Here is an 18,060-nt window from a genome sequence, read left to right on the forward strand (position 1 = left end):
AATTAGTGGCAAACTTCTACATGTATGAGTTCAAATTTCTTTGGAAAAACTCATTTAGGAGAAGTTACTTGGGAAACCCTTGTGAAAAACAATTACTTTCTGTACTCTTGTTAACAATGCCGTGATCAGCTCTGAGTGTGTGCTGGGATTGCAGCCTCTCCCTCCTGCCACATTCTAATCAATTATCCTATTTCTAAAGGAAAAATTAAAATATTTTAGTAGAGAAGATAAAAGTGATAGAAAAATCCAAAGAAACAACCTAGGGATAAAAACAATTTTGGAAGAGAAGAGGCACAAACCCATTTGTGCATATGCATTTTAACATGGAGTTAATAAAGAGTTCTGTAAACAATCTGGAGTGGTACTTGGCTTGTCTAGTTTGCCCTTTCCCAAACTGGAAACATGCATCTGCTGCTACAGGTTTCTTAGACTGGTTATAGACTTTCACACTAGCTTAAAAGCACATAGCATATAGTAGCTGCACATGTTGCACAAATACATAAATAAGGATATACTAATTTCAGTCAATTTTACTTCAGCCTGGAACACAGGCATATCAACAGAAAAGGTGCATTAGGAAGACTGGATTAGATAAAGTGCAGAACACAGAGAAAGCGTCTCTCTGTAGCATTGGTTTGTTACTGGTGATGAGAATAAGGCTTTGACAGAGAGAAATCATTGTAAACTCCAGCTGTGAACATGTATTATTGTCTCTCGTATGGACAAATATAAGTGTCTCTCAGGTATCATTTGATTTCAAACTGTCAGCTGGAATTTGTGCTGCTGCTGATGACGACACCAGAAGGGCTATTGCAAAACATATATTTTTAATAAAAACACCATATCTCCTTGGCAGACTGAGAACGGCTTGAGAATGCTGTGGAACAATTTTTAAGGCCACTGCTTTTACAATATTCAACTTGCTATTCTCCTTAGAATGCATTTTTGAGCAAAAACCTCATAATGTGCCTACTGCAAGGATGATTTATTGTTCATGCCCAGATGAGTGTCATCCACAATCTGCAACAAAAGCAAAAGTAGATGTGCAAAGACAGGCTGCTTTGCACCTACTGAAAACACACAGATGGGCAGGAGAAAAACTATTCTGGAGTTCTCTCAGCTTGGTGTTGCTTTGTTTTAAAGGTATGAAATGTTTACAAAGCCTGCAAAATTAATTCAATACACAGCTCCTTGAAAAAATCACACATTGTGATTCAAGAGTTGTGGAAAACAAATAAATAGCCAAAGCCTCAAAATATTTCTGGCGTTTGAGATACTTTCCATGCTATGTTATTCATGAAGCATGGTCTTGCTGGAACTTGCAGGTCTCCAAATGGCAGTACAGAGACATGAGCAAAAAATTTGCAAGTCTAAATACTAATTTGCAACAGACATGACATTATTCACTGAATGATTTGTCATACCATGCAGTGAGCAATAAATTGGGATCTATTTTTCAGTAATCTAATATTGTTTCAAACCAGCATGTCACAGCTTTAAAATAATAAGCTGTGAGCTAGATTGATCACTATCATTCAAATATGGCCTCATTTATCAATTAAGTCTTCATTTGTTGGAGCATGATATTAAGATGGAGAACATTTTTTCTTCTGTATTTATGTAGAAATATATTTGCCATATTGGAGGAAATAGGAATACACGTCACACACAGCTAATCATGAATACAAAGCAAGTGGAATTTCCTCCCAGAGCTGTAGGCAACAGCTTGTTGGCTCCACAACATTCTTGCCATTTACTTAAGTTCTTGTGGGTTATGTTCACATCTCATATTGTATCCACCAACACAGAACTTACTCCTTGCTCTTCAGGCAAGTCCGAATGCCTTGAAAAGTGTGAATAACCATCAGAAAAATCTTTACCTCTACCTTTATCATAATTTTCTCTGTGTATAAAGTAGTTCTGAAATCAACCCAGACAACATTAAGAACACTATGCAACACTGCTTTCTCCAAATAATATAGAAAACCTCAAATTAATAACATCTTCTGAAATCCAAATTCACTGTTAAATTAGTAAAATGGACTGTATTAAACTAATAGAAAACATAATATTAAGATAATAGAAATCATAATGCCTGAAGAGAAAACTACATGATAATCAAGACACACACAGAGTAGCATTAGTAGGTAATACCCTAAAGGAACTTCCAGATTTCCTTTACTCAGGGCTTTGTCAGTCCTTAGATACTGATTTTGGAACAAAATCAATAGTAGAGAAAAATCATTTTTAGATCTCCATATGTCTAGCCTTTTCAGTTCTTGGCAGAATGGAAAAAATCAGCATTTCATGATTTTTTTTTAAACCTGCTGCACATTATTATACAAAATTTAATACTAGATATGTTGAGATGTTTGCTACATCAGCACTCCTTGAAAACCATCAAAGCCATACCAGTTGCACGTTAGAAAGTCAAAACAGCTGTATACAGTTTAATGATTATAACAATTGAAAAAGACAGCAATAGACCTACATAAATCAATTTTAGATGTCATATTACCTTTCAAATATGTGTGGGTCATAACTTGTGAAAAAAAATGTCTTTTAACAGGTTACCTCTGACAGAATTAAAATTATATACAGAAATATTGTCATGTATCTGCAGAACAATGACCAATGAGCGCCTTAATTATCCAAAAATCACTGTTCAATTAGAATACAACTTAACACAAAGATAAGAAAAAAATGCACTTAAATTATTAAAACTTTTTACTTCAGTTTTACTTAAAAATCCCAAACCAATAGCAATCATTGAGTCACACAGACATCTCCATTCAGTTAGAGCTATAACACAAAAACAAAAAAACACCATAAAGATAGGGAACATCTTCACAAAGTCAGTCATTCATTCCATCTCCCATTCAGTAAATCTCAAACAAGACTGCTAAAACAAGGAATGATAAAAAGGGAAAATGCATTAACTCTTAAGAAAATATTGGAGTGGTTTGTAATGCAGCTTACATTTAAGCACAGAACGAAAAAATGGATTGGTGCACTCAGCTGGAAGCATCGAACACCCTTTTCACTAACAGCAAGTTAAATGGAATTTCACTGTTGGTTGAAATGGTAGATGTCCATACCCTCATGGACAAAAGTATTGCCAATTGCATGAGTAATTTGCTCCCCATTGAAATGGATATTCTTATTACTTGCATCAGTATTTGTAGCTAAGATAAGCCAAAAAATATGCCAAACTGCAGAAGGGAAACAATTTCATTTTTCCATACTGCAAACTGCTATTTCTTCTGTGATGAACATTGGTTTATATTTTTAACTGGAATATTGTATATAGAGGAATAATCATAATTTAATCAAATCTCTTCTCAAAAGCTTCTTAAACCTAAGTGCAAATCCCCAGCAAGCTAACAAGAGCTTAGAAATTGTGCAAAGCAGCAAAATATACAAGAACAATATTTTGGAGGCTAAAGGGAGAGAGAAAACTAGGTATTTGAGAAGGTTTTCAGAATTAGTATTGCATAGAATTTGTACACTTACTTGATAGCTCAGTCCAACAAATACAGAATCAAATAATAATAGCGATCGGCCTACAGATGTGGAAAGGGCTGAACAACCATCAGAACCCCAAATAGCTCAGGTCAACTCTCTCTAAACTATCCCAGACAGATTATTAACTCATTCTTAAAAATAACAAACTCATTCTTAAAAATAACAGACTTCACTGGTTAATGCTTCAATTCACACAAAAATCTGAGGATTCTCAATTCTACTTGATAATTCACAGAGCTCTTTTTTGCACATGAATAACACCGTTAGTGTGGGGGTGTCAATCAAATCCCATCTGCTGACTGTGAAGGGAATCCTCACCTCTCCCACCTGTTGATTTAAACCTCAGCTCTGAGCAACGTGAGCATGTTTTACATTGCCTCCTCTTTAACACCTCAAAAGTTCATAGTGCAGAGCTGTAGTTAGTTATGCGGCCACCTCTGTGCACAAATGCATGGCACGCGAGTGTGGGAATGGTTGGGGTGATTCAGGCTCTGGACTGCACATAGAAGCAAAATTTAATCATTCTAATTCTTACAGATAGAGAGGAGAATGACCCATTTTCTCAGCAGCTAAAAGACAAAGCTGTGGTAACGCTATAAAGATGATTTAAGAGTACATATCGGTTTGGAAAGAGAAAAATTCTGCAAGCTCAGACAGTTGTAAAATTGCCACTTTATGGCTGTGTCTGCTCTGCCAAATTTAAGAGGCCACAATACCTGTATTATTGTATTCACAGTGTTTAGCTTATATTACCAGGTCTTTGCAATCAAGTCTAATGTTTAATGTCACAGAACTTCAATAATGAGACTCTTTATCAATAAAAACCAAACCAAACAGCAACAAAAACCAAACAAGAATAGTTATTTCCAAATATTACAGGAGGCTCAATAATAATTAGTTGAAAAATGAAGACAGATAAATGATAAAACGTCCTTGCAACTTCTGGTTCCCAAAGAATCCATATAACTGGCTTTCTCTTCCCCTCGAGACGGCAATGTTTTAATTATATCAGCATCACTGAATTACGCTACAAAATGCCTTAGTTTCAAGAAAACATGCATAGACTAGAATAACAACAGACAAGAACAGAATCTTTGCAACTGTCCGGCCATAGAGAAAACTAGATTCACTGAGGCTTGGCAATTGTGAAATTGGGTAGAATTTAACTCCAGAAAAGACTCAGTTAATTACTGGAAATATCATAAAGATCGGACATGTTAAATGCACAGTAATTGCCAGGGACAGAAAGGCAGTTCAAGATAAAAGTAAATTCTCCTGGGTGCTGCCCTCCCATTTCTTCTCCACTAGCTTTGGGTTTGTTTTCTTTCTCTTTGCATTTACTTCAGGAAAGCAGGTTTCGCTCTCGCTTTCCCTAATGGACCTTCCTGCCAGGTTTCTGCAGTGACACACAGACATTTCCCCATCCCGACAACCGGCCCCGGTGGAAGCAGAAAGCCGCGGGTGCCCCTTACCTCCTGCGCGAGGCGGCGTGCCACAGAGCAGCACAACTCCCTGCCCCTCTCGCACCGACACCGCGCTCCTCATCTTCGTCCGGGAGCTCTCAGGATCTGTTTTTGAAAAAAAGATGAGCTGGATGTTAGGAGACAGAAAGGCAAAGTGCACAGGGTTTCATGTTCTCTAGCTCTTGGTATCGAGTCTCAGGATGCCAAGAGGTTCAGCGATTTCAGCAGCGCACAGCAGAAGAAATGGCTGTTCTGCACAAGTGAGGATGACAGAATTGGGACTGAAGTGAAATAATTTACAAGAACATAATGAAAAGATCCTATGGGTAACTTTGTTCTTACGCTAGGCTTACGCCACCCTAATTATGCTAACTAAAAAGGAGTCATAAAAACGGGTCTTTAAGCCACTGTTTCTTCTGAAATGAAGGCTCTGATGAAAATAGCATCACAATCCTACTGAGCTCCTTAACCAACTGTATGTTAATGCTAATAATGCAGCTATAGGGAAGAAGGATGCATGTCTTTAAACAGAAAAAAAACTCAACCACCTCCCCACGGGCAGCATTATCAGGCTCATCCCTTGCAGCATGGCTAAGGTGAGTGCCTTGCTCCTCAGCATCCTGACCTGGCGCCCGGCCTGGTTTCGGGTCTCCTGGGATCATTTTAAGCTGTATAAGAGGGGAAACAATTGCTGCTGGCTATGCATAAATGCAAAATTGTAGAGCAGCGGGATTTGTTATAACTTTAAATTAACTTTCACTCTAAACTTACGACTCAAGATCTGAGAAAGTATGGCCTCGTTGTAACCCTGAATTAAGCTGGATATAACCATCAATACGCACTGACAGTGAGGTTCTACCCTAAGAGATACTTTTCCCCGAATAATCTCATAATAAAGCCAAACAGAACACACTTCAAACAGCACTAAGTCAGCTAGTAATCTAAAACAAAGTTTTGTCTATAACTTTGTAAAGGATATTAATACATACAGATGCTCAAAAACCTCGAGGTGTCCTTAAAATAAGTCTGGCTTTATAACAAAGCATAACAGCAGTGAATTGACCAGCAATAGCTATTTCCCAAAACATAATATTTTTTAATATTGAAAAGCAACAGCTGCTACAGCCAGCACACAGTGATTAGAATTTCAATGCTTCATTAAAAAAAAATAATACATTTATTGCCACAATAAGATATTGTTCTGCTATTCTTTGTTACTGAACATAGGAGGGTTTCTTGAAAGGGCTGCTTACAGCTTTCCAGCTGAATTTCTCTGCAAATGCATTTCAAGGACCAATGTCTTCTCTCACATAATAAGTTTGCATCCTTCAGCTGGACGTGTTTTGGAGTTTGTAAACAACCACAACTGAACTGATTTTTCTAACAGATCAAAATAGTCTGCGCCACAATTTGTATCAGGCCTGGTAAGCATCCTTCTCTTCCCTCCATCACGATATAAACACCATAGCCCTCCTGAATGATTCCACTGTGTCATGAAGTGGGGAACAAAAAGCACCCCCAGTACCTATATCCCTGCTGGGCAGTGAAAGGATGGCTACAAAAGCCCATGCTGGGTCATGGAGCACCAACCAGAACGGGTAAAGATCTCCAATGACACCTTCACTTGCAACCTTGTGACTTTTCCCTTCTTGGATTATAGACCTTTGTTTGCTGGCATACCCCAGAGCAGGAAAGACATGCTACTCCTTATTTGGACAAAAACAGCTATGCAATTTGGATTTTAAAACTCAGAAGTATATGTAATTAATGCATAAAATGAACAGACTGGATTTTACCCCCTTACACACAACCGCTACAAGTCGTAAATCTTATGTATTGCTTCTGTAATTAATATGAACTAGTTCATCACTGCTTTCTGAGCGTGTACGTTCGTTTATTGCAAATGCAGCTCTTTAGAAACACAGCTGTCTCTGTGTCCAACACACCACGGGACTAGGCTGGTGCAAGTGGGAAGGGAGCGACGTGGGGAACGTGTGCTCCGATGCGCACGGTGTGACCCCGCCGGCACCCTGCTGTGACCCAGTCTGATCTGCTGCAGTTTTGGGCTGCAGCAGGTATTCATCACTGATTGCAGGTGAAGATTGCTGTCATGGGGGAATATTTTTTTGGGAAACACGAGGCAAGCAGAATCCATCAGAATACAAAGAATATGAGCCCTATTACAATGAAAGAGTGATTTTTCGTTAATTAGCAGGAAGTTCTCAGTTACACCTTGCAGAGCGCTTGAAGTACCAGACTAATCAGACAGCTGCAGAAATATCATCACTTAATTCATTTAGATACCTTCGTGATCACCAGCACTGGCTGCTGGCACTTCAAAAATAATTATAAATTACCACGGAAAATAGCACCAACATCATCTATTAGTATTATGCAACAAAGTCCAAGCCTCTGACCTTGGAAAGCGTTTCTTGCTAATATACAAGATTCTGGTCTGATTTTCAGGGGTCTCTGTAGCATAATTCAAAGCATTATAAAGGTCAAAGCCAGACTTTCTCTGTGGAACAGCAGGAGATATATTTAAATAAAGCCAGTAGCCCCAACGCAGTAACATGAGGGAGTAGTGCTGTGTCTTCTTACAAAACCAAACGCAATTGAATGAAATCAATGGCAAGGAATATTAAGTTCCCATAAAACTGATGGGGTAAACAAAATACTGTAAAATGTGGGAAAATAATGGAAATGATTTTCTTTTACAAATTGAATTGTTTCTCTGAAATGATGGGCTCTTATCCCACAAATGTCTTAACAGGTCAAACACAGTTGGAAACAAGGAATGAAGGTAAGAACAGGACAGAGGATGGCTTTGGGAAGTCTTTGGGAAGTGGCGAATCACAAAACAACGCGCTTTTCAGCGTGTTTCTGTGCAGTGCTATGCAAGACGAGGAAAGGCCCAGAGTAGGCCCCTGCCTCCTCCTTCGGAAGCAGCGATGGCTGTGCCTTGTGTCACCTCTGGACAAGGAGCTCCCGGCTGGAGAAGCTCTGCAGGAGGCACTGATCATCCAATATTTACTGACCAAAAAGTGGGGAGAAGGGGTGTTTGCTTTGCTTCGTCTCCCATCTGGCTTTGGTTCTCCTCTCTCTTCCCGTAACTTTCTATTGCACCCCAGCACAACACAGGATGGCAATAGCCCACTGTACTGTGTTAAGCAATGTATGTCTGCATTTTATCTATTGATAGATGGATGTTCTTATTCGTCACTGGATTTGTACAAAGGTTTTGTCTACTTTATCAAAAACACTGAAATTAAGTGTTTTAATTAGCTTCGCTTGCCTACATTTTTTTAATTGTTCCTTGTGTTTGTTATGGCCCACTTTTATTTCCTTTCATTTGAAATGTTATCATTCCAGTAGGAAACAAGCAGCTTTATTACGTAACTTGGTCAGGTAAAATCTCTAATCTTAACACTGAAAATAGTTTGGTAAAAAGGTTATAGAATCAGATTTTACAAGAAATAACAATCAAAACTAATCTAGAACACTGTAACTTGAAAAGCAGATGTTTTTATTCTAAATGTCAAAGTATAAAAAGGCAATAAAGCTTACAGTTTGCAACTGAATCATTTTGGATTCCTGAAACAGCATTGTCCTCTCTGTTCCCCTAATACCTGCATTTGCCTCATTGCTTTAATACATGAAGTTGCATCAACTGAAATACACAGACCGTTGTGATAAAATGGAACAACAACAAAAAGTATAATTCAGGTTTATTGGAAAGCCTTTTGCTCATTTCAGGCAGCATAATCAAATGTGTTCTTGTTCATACAAACAGCAAGGCTATAGAACCTTGCTATCCCATTGGCTTCTCTCCAGTCAGGTTTCAAGCCTCAAGCACGATGCTAAGAAAGATTTCAGAAATATGGAGCAAAAGTATCACATGTACCATTTATACTGCTACTACCCTGGAATAAGAAGTTCACTGATACCTGTCATAATTATAATAAAGGGGTATTTAAAATTAGGAGTGGCAGAGCATACAGAACCTAAAGCATGTTGTAGAAGGTAAAATGTGTTCACCTGCTGTCAACAGGTTAGAAAGAAAAAAAAAAGTGATGTCCTGGAGATGAACAGGATTTCCGCCAGGTTTCCAACTCCATGTCGCCCAGAAGCAACCAAACATCTAATCACATTTAGATCAATTGATATTTATTGTCAACACACGTTTATTAGCAATTCTACTATGTTTTGATAACTGCAGAAAAATGGTTCGTGCTCTACAAACAAAAGTGTCTCCTGACAAACAGAAAAAATATGTATTCCATTACTTTATTAGACTCATTCTTCAATGCAGCAGAACTTGTTAAATATATTTTATATATAATTTTCTACTGGTACGATGTTCAAGTACCTCAAATGAGCCAGAAATCCAAATCTTAACTGTTTCCTTCAATATATAATTCTAAATGATGAACTTTGTTCGATGTCAGCACATAATTAAGTACTAATTTACAACCAGGTCGCCTTGGTACAAGTCACATTATTTAAAAAGAAATGAAACACCAATCTCTCAGCTCTCAAGAATAACAGCCTAAGCACGTTGTAATAGCTACATTGGTAGTGACAACTTCTGGAGAAAATAAGATAAATCTGCTTCTTTTTTGAAAGTGCTTTCCCACCACCTACATTGCTTACGCACACAGACATTCCCTGCTACTCTATATCCCAAACTTGGCTCTATCAAGGCATTTCCAGGATCATTTTATACCTCAAGACAGATACTAGCAACTCAATGTATACTTGACATAATTTTAAGCTCCTTAAAAATACTTCTGTCTGCTTAGGAAAGGAGAAAGGAGCTGGGATACGCGCGCGGTTAGCCAGAACACACTGCCTGCAGAGCTACTGCACAGGGAACAAGTGCAATAGAGCTGCACAAGGAGAAAGCCAGTCCTTCACTGGGTTTTAGATCAAGCCTGTAAGAATAATGTGGGGAGGAGCAAAAGGGAACAAAAATTATCTCTATAATCATCAATTATTGTTGGGAGGTGGAAAAAAAAAAAAAGAAAAACGTTAACAGCACAAAACTGAACATTGCTGAAAGCACACAGAAACTGTGTGCTTTGTCACTGGAGAAGAAGTTTGCTGCCTACTGGAGAACTATCTCCATGGTTTCATTTTTGTCATGCTGGTATTACAGGGAAATCATGTAATTTCACAGCAAGCTCCACAAAATCTCTTGATGCCATGACACATTGATAAACTTTCATTTTACAGAACATTTATCTGTAGGAAAGTAACTGTACAATACGTTACATATACACTGTAATATTCTTCAAGCCTCATTTTAGTATGAGAGGAGTAGCTCCCCCATGACTGGCATACTTTCACAGCACAGGAGCAGACAGCACCAGAGCATCGCTCATTTGAATATGGGAGCTCAGTATCTCATATCAGCAGAAATAATGCTAATAAAATGCAGCAAACTTATCCACAGATCCGGTGGGACAGGGACGAGGACCTGCAGGTTGTGTCTGTTGATTGCAACCAGTGTCTGACAGCAAGTCATGCACGCTGAGCGGGCTCTAACAGCAGCAACTCTCAGTAGCAAACTTATTTACGGAACACTTGCACTCCTCAGCTCCACTTAGTCACTTGGGGTACAGCAGAAAACATGCAACAGGAAATAAACACGGTTACACCAATTAGGTGAGAATCATAAAGCAAAGTCTCTGTTACATAAACACACATGAAAACCTAAAAACACATCAGCACAGATACATCAAAGTGGATATGAAATTCCAGGGTACAAAAAGGCGGAAGAGACTGCAGAAATAAGGGAGAAAAAAGGGAAGGAAGAGAGATGAGATGGGTTTGTGGGCTGCATGGAACAGAAGGAAGAGATCAGAGATAGCAGAGAAAAGGAGCAGTAGGGAAACATCAATACATGTTGACTCAACTTCTATGCTATCTGATGAGCAGATTTCCCCCCTCCCCCCCTTTTTTTAAAAGGCATTTTGCATTGGCAAAAATACACTGAAAAGAACTGGAAAAAGCAACACTGCAAGGAAAATGCATGTTTTGAAGGAAAAAGGATTCTCCAGTATTTCCAAAAATATACTTTCTCAAATTTCAAATTATCTGGGAATTATCCCTTTACTCAAATTTACTGAACAAAGCAACTCAAGCAATTTAAGAAATACCTCAGGAGGGAACAATGTTTGCTCAAGCAAATTATCTCACAGCTGAGTTCTCACACGAAACAATATTGTCCCCCCAAAGCCTTCCTAGAAGAAGCTCTACAAATATCCTGTCTCTAAAGCACCTCTATCATTAACTACTCATGGCCACACAGCGGGTTTAGGTTTAGTGTTGAACTATCAGGCTATTCACATTGTTGATGAAGAATTACAGCCGTGTGCTACTCCCATTGTAATAGCTAAACAGATGGCTAAATGCACTGCCAGATCTAGGTTTAATTACCTGAAGGTTTGTTTGTGTACGTAAGCAGACATATTTTGACTTTCCTCAAAATATAAATAAAAGACATCTTGTGACACTTCATTTTTTTCTTTTTAAGTACTGAGAACATGTTGATACAACATGAGTTTATTATTATTTTGGCACTGGCTTCACTCCTTTATCTTTCTAAAGATTACAGCCCTCCTTAGAGAAATGGACATTCTCCAGCAACCAGTACTGAGCAGAGCTGGGTTGTCACCCCTATTACCAGGACATGGGTAACCAAAATCTGTCCTTTCCCCACTTCGCTTGGTGCAGAGCCCCTGGCAGAAAGCCACTAGGCTCTGATTAGAGCCATGTGGACTATAACAGATGTAATGATGACAAATAACAGATACGGCAGATGAGTAAGTGTCCTATCAACAGATGTCATACTACAGCTGTTGTTTCACACCTAAAAACGCACCAACTTGTCTGCGTAAAAACCTAATATTCACAGACCTTCAAAATATTTATAGTTCTCATCTCAAAACACGGCTAGTACCTGGCTTAAGCAAAACACTATAAAACGCATGAGCTGATACAGAGCTGCAGGAATACCAAGGATGCACACGGAAAGCTGCTAAGAGCAGTTACCTCCCACACAGCTAATTAAAAGCACATCCCCTGGAGGGAAGCGTGGTGTCCTTATGGGAGGGACTGCTCCAGATTCACAGAGCAAACCTCCGGCCTTAGGAGACTGCAGACAGCGTCTTTGAGGATCAGATTCTCCAAAGGTAAAAATCTCAACAGCTGTCCAACCCTGAGACACGCGTTTCTTGCTGTGATTAAAATGCTGAAGTAGCTTCATCTGTTTGTTCTTGTCTCTCCAACACCCGCTTCTCAGCTAGCAGGCACTTCCAAGGGAGCATGCACCTGAGGGTGAACTACAACTCTCTATTTAGTCTTTTGCCAAATAAAAAAAAAAAAAAAAAAAGCAAACCTTAACCCATGACTTGCCCTGGCAACACTGCAACATCACCTATACCATTTTCTTTTCCTGAAGCTCTTGCATTTCACCTCTAGCTCCAGCTGCTGTTCTGTATTTTTAACTTGAGCCGTTTGTTGAGGATCCCAAGAAGCTCATGGATGGTTACTCAGCTGTCGCCAGACCTGAATTCTATTCTCCTTGACAGAAACATGGGTCTGTGCACCTTCCAAATCCGTGTGGTCTGCCTGGAAAGCTGACAAGGACGACAACATTTCAGTCCTGCCCAGCAGGCTTCCTCAAGGGCACAGAGCGCTGCCCAACAGAAAAAGCAACGTGAAGCTAATGTTTCTTTGGCAGCCTCAGTTTCCACCAAATGTGAAGGTGAACTCGTGTCAGGCTGTCCAAATCCAGCTGTAATCATCACGAGAGGGAGACAAAACCCATGTCACCATTCCAGTCTGCACGAAACCAAACAGCCCAGCCAGGCACTCGGACTCTTTCTAAGCCATGACTGATTATAATTTTAGCTGAGACCCCAACTCAGGGGAGGGGAAGACATGGGAAGGGATTTTCCCTTCTATACCTACGGTACGGTAGGAGAGACATGCTACAGGTACCTGAACCCTCAGCTCCTCTGAGAGGCTCCAGGGAGCAGAACGTGACGGACGTGCTGCTTACAGGCAGCAAAAACAAAGACCAGGAGTCAACCCTACCTGAACAGCCCAAACCATCTCAAGGTGATCTGGTCTCATTTTGGAGCCACTCAGAACAGCGAGTTAATTATTTGTAACAGTCTCCAGCTATTAGAGCAGCCAATTTCTTATCTTATCTAGAAACCTCTCCCTTCCTCAAGTGCTGCTGAGCGCATTTAATTAGTTTTCGAGAGCCTGAATGTTCACTGGAAGATGTCAAAGTATTTTGCACCTAAGGCATGCTGCAGTGGGGAATGAATACATGGCAGCTCGTGCTGGGCAGTGGCTCCACATTCCTGGTGGGCCATTTAGGAGAGCCCGATGAGCTGACAGCCTTGCAGTTGCTTTAACACACACAGCAAGACTTATTTACAGGTGCTGCAACAGCGCTACTTAGCTCAGCTGAAATATGCTTTCGCTGTAAGCAACTTTCTTACACTTGTACCCTCTCATCAATGGGAGTCACAGCACTCAATAAAAGAAATGATTTAGACCAGAGTGAGCACATACCACGGGAGCAACCAAACGGCACCTGGCAAGGCAGCATGGGCTTTGCAATAGCTGATGGCTGCATGCTGCCTGCCTGCCTTGCGAGTGGCTGCACAAGGGTGTCCGATGTCATTTTGGTTGTAGGACCACATCCAAAGGCCTAAGGTTGGTGCCAGATAAACTGGAGGAGTGATAATTAAAACTCTGCACAGATCAGCAGTGGTAGTGAGTTATCTACCTGCTTGATAATGGCTTAATATTGAGTTAAGTTGTATCACAATATCCAGGAGATCAAACAGATCTTCTAACAGTTCCCGCTGCTCCTTCTTCTTCAAAGGACAGCAATATCCTATAGCACAGATTATTCTCTCAAATCTAAGTGCTGTAAGCACTGCCTTTTATCCTACCACAGAGCTGCTTGGTTCCTACCTTCTACACAAATACCTGCTAGCCAGCCTGCATGGAACCGAAGACAAGATCTGCTGACTGCTATTAAAGCCAAAATTTCGTTTGCTTTGTCACACATCTACTTCTGCATCTCATATCCTCCACAAAACCCAAATGGACTTTTTGGTGTGCGCACCAGGGCATTAGTCTGGTTACAAAACCTCTTTCAGTATTTATTATATCTGGGTCAGAGAAATGGTTGATATATTTAAAATCAAGCAGTTTAATCCCCACGTGGATAACAAATCCCGTGTTTTGACTCATGAGAGCATGAACAATGATTATTAAGTAATTAAAGAGGTAAACAGACGATAAAATGACATTTGGTCTTGCTCAAAATCAACTGGTATTTGATACTCCACTGTCCAGAGGAAGAACAGGAGAACCTTGAGAGCACGACTTAGAATAAATTAAATTTATTACACAAAGCAATGTTTTGTGAGAAGAGTTCACTCTAACTTCATTGACTTTGACACCTTATATAGTGACAAATGCAATTCAGGGTCTATGGCAGGCAAGTACCATGCTGTGCTCAAGTGTCGTGCTTTCAATCAAACCCACTTGCAATGCACAGCAGTGCCTCTCCAGCTTCTAGAGCTACAGCTCCTTCCCACTGACACTGGGATGTGAAAAGAAATGGATTTTACCCTTGGAATGGGAGTTCAGAACAGCGTTTGGGTCCCACAGTTCAGATACAGAGCTCAGAACTGGAATCTGCAGATAAATTTATCAATAATGAAAGATTTACTGTGAGGAATAAAGGTTTCTAAAAAGAAACAAGATAGTAATTCCAGTGAATCCCCAGCGGAAAAACTAGGAGTAAAACAAAAAAAACAGGATGGCTAAGACATAACTGACTTAAAGAGAGGTCATAGTTTCTTTTAACTAGAAGTGAACAAAGGTATTATACAGAAAGTTGAAAGGGTAAATAAAATAATAGCACATGCTATTAAGTTCTGAAATACCAGAACTAAGGAGGAAGGTGGCAGATTGCTAGCCAAAAGAAGCTAAGCATTCAAAAAATCTTCTGGAAATAACATTAAATGCAGACAGGAAATTTAGAAATATTTAAAAAATGAGATCTTCAAAAATAGCTGAATACTTTGCTCCCATTTTCAAAGAGGAGAAAAGCCAAGCAGTATGAACAACTGATAAGGAAGTGCAAAGCTCCACTGTTAACATCAAATATTAATAATCTGAAGCACTGCATCATACACATCTCTGGTACTCAGGGAGTGGGAAAGGAAGCCTCCTAGCAAATCATGAATAAGAGTTCAGAGAAGAGAACAGATGAGAAGCAGCAGCACTGTAGAACCAGTTTCTAAGATAAGAAACTCAAGAAATTACTGACTCATTTGACTGTTTAACTTCACTACTGGATAAAATATTAGAACAAAGTAGAAGTCATTAATATAAAAACACTAGGAAAATACAGATCATTAGATGTGATGTTACAAGGATGCAACACGCAAGGTTGCCATCTGACATGGTGGAGCTTAGAGTATATGTCCACAGATACAGTTTCAACCCATCAGCTACAAATGGTTTTTCTCCAACAGCTCTGCCATCCCAATGCAGCAGGAATCCAGCACACTGCTGTACAACACCCTCCTCTGGAGTAGCTGTGGATGAATGCAGGGAAGCATCAAGAAGCTACGTGGCTTCAAATACTAAGTGTACCAGGTTGTTCCAAGCTCTGGTACAAAGGAGGTGCTCCCAAGGCCTGCAAAGTACCAACATAACTCAAAAAATAATACGAAGATGACAAATCACTGATTTAACTGAAGTTACTTCCATACAACACTAACATCTGAATGTTGTTTAGCTGTTTTTGGTATAAGGCAATTTTGACTTGCTTATTACCATGGCAAGTGGTGTCAGAAAAAAATATCTGTACAATCTTTTAGTAAAAAGCTATAAAAAATAAACGTGCTAAGGAAACAAGCGAAGGCATTTGAAATTCAAGTGGTAAAGAGGCCTTCTGCCCAACTGGTGAGTTCATCTTTCAACTTTACTTCATCCCCTAAAACCTAGTGCAAACAGATCGTTCTTCTTTGCTCTTCTCACAGCAACAACAAGTGAAAAAAAGAAAATGCAGGGATCATTTGAGCACGTTAACCTCCTCGGAAGAGAAGGGAATGAGACGAACCTTTAGAGAATTGCATTCCATCTGCCTCTGCAGTAATGGCATTACACTTGAATGAAAGCAAAATTATGTGGAAGACTCTTAGTTTACTGAGGGGTCAAAGAGATGACAGCTGTGGCAGGCTGCAGTAAACCTTTAATATGCCATGATGTACCGATGTGCACATCCTTCAGTGGATGAATAAATGTGGCTGAACAAGGGATTACACCTGAGCAAGCAACTGCATAGATTAATACATTCAGTACCAGACTATTCGACAACAGAAGCTGGGGAAGCAGAGAAAAAGCTGCCCGCAAATACTTCCCTGTTCTTCTGCAATTCTGTTTATGAAAATAAATACAATCCCAGTGCTATGGAATCAAATTTAATAGATTGAGACATATACATACGGAGAAACCCCCCAAAACACAGTGGGGCCTCAAATCTTTTTGCTGGTATCTGAGCCGAGTCTTAAGTGACAGATGCTCGACGTGCAGATTGATCTCCGGTGTAAGCCAAATTGCTCTGTGTAGGGTGGTGTAATCCTCAGAAGTATATTGTTAACTACAATTTAATAAAAAGCCGAGGGCTGAAAAAATACAGTTTCATAAAAAAGAATGAAGATCTCTCACTGCACAGGGCTGAGAGAGGTAATAAGAAGAAAATAAAAAACAGGTAATGCTTCTCTTCTCATAAGTATGGAGAATTTCCCTGGCTATAAAGTCACACTCCCCACAACTCACTCTGTGTAAATTATGTAAATATATTATCGATAGGAGATAAAGACACAAGCAATGCAGTGTAATAGGGATAGTTCTGCAAGTTCCATCACTTCGGTATTAAAACATCTCCTTTACTTAGCCAGTAGCTGTACTGACAATAAACCTCGGGAGGCAAACTGGGTAGGTTGGCAGCAAATCAGAGCCCTCAACAACTGTGCTTCAAGTCAGGAGATCCCGAGCAAAGACATTTACAAGGTATTCTCAATCCCTCTTAATCCTGACATTTCATGTGTTTCAACCACAGGTTGCTTGAGGTTAAAATGTAATGTATATTTATATATTCATTTAGTGTTGGTGGAATTTGGTAGATTGTGAATATAAGTAAGACAGCTGCACTCATTACACAGACTTTTAGCAACACTTTTTTTCTCCTCTATGTGAGATTTTGTTGCTGTAAAATGTGTGCAGGACACTTAAATATATTTTTTTTTTTGGAGTATTAATTTCAGTTTGAGGAATCTCCAATCCAACCATTTGGTTAGTCAAAAAAAGGGTGAATCAAGTATGACAGAGGTAACAGAGATGTGTTTATAGACTGAAACATTTTTAGTGCTTGATTTTCTGTGGTTTTACAACTTAGTTGAAAGATTGAAGCATTAAATTCCTACTGAACATTCCTATCAACTTCAATGGGCTTTATACCGTGCCCTTAATATGGTATTAATGCAATTTAGATGTTTTTACACATTATCTTAATATTATCTGTAGTGTGCTACATGAGCTTACAAGACTCCATTAGGATAATTCTGACAAACAAAACAAGGGATGAAATGTTTTCCCTAGTGATGATTCTTTGATTTTCAGTGCATGTAAGCTGTTTTCCAAAGAAGCCATAATGCAGAGATTTAAGAATAGTCCCAAAGTACAAAAAATCTAGGGAAAGTCACCATTATTAATTGGAGAAAAAAAATTATCTGCCAAAATTAAAATGGGAATGTTTTTTGCTTTCCCTGGGGGCAAATAATGCCCAAGTCATTACTCTCTTGTAAAACTTCTATTCAGAACTTTTCTGACATTTTCTTTTCAATTTAGACAAAGTACAGCAGGGGGGGCCTTCCTCACCTCTGCCATCTCATCACTCAGTATAGTACAGGGCAATGCCAAGTAACTCCACCACGTCCCAGATCTTCGTGCAGTGGCACCACAG

General features: G+C 39.4%; 1 protein-coding gene across 1 annotated transcript in view; it reads right to left on the reverse strand.

The window, feature by feature from the left end:
- The window catches only part of LOC116492896 (contactin-3-like), a 96,936-nt gene that overhangs the window by 42,379 nt on the left and 36,497 nt on the right, over window positions 1-18,060 (reverse strand). The window contains exon 3 of the mRNA XM_032193887.1: window positions 4,998-5,093. Within this exon, the coding sequence (XP_032049778.1) occupies window positions 4,998-5,093 (96 nt within the window). The remainder of the gene's footprint in view (window positions 1-4,997; window positions 5,094-18,060) is intronic.

This window comes from Aythya fuligula, chromosome 10 (genome assembly GCF_009819795.1).
Source record: "Aythya fuligula isolate bAytFul2 chromosome 10, bAytFul2.pri, whole genome shotgun sequence".
Taxonomy (NCBI): Eukaryota; Metazoa; Chordata; class Aves; order Anseriformes; family Anatidae; genus Aythya; species Aythya fuligula.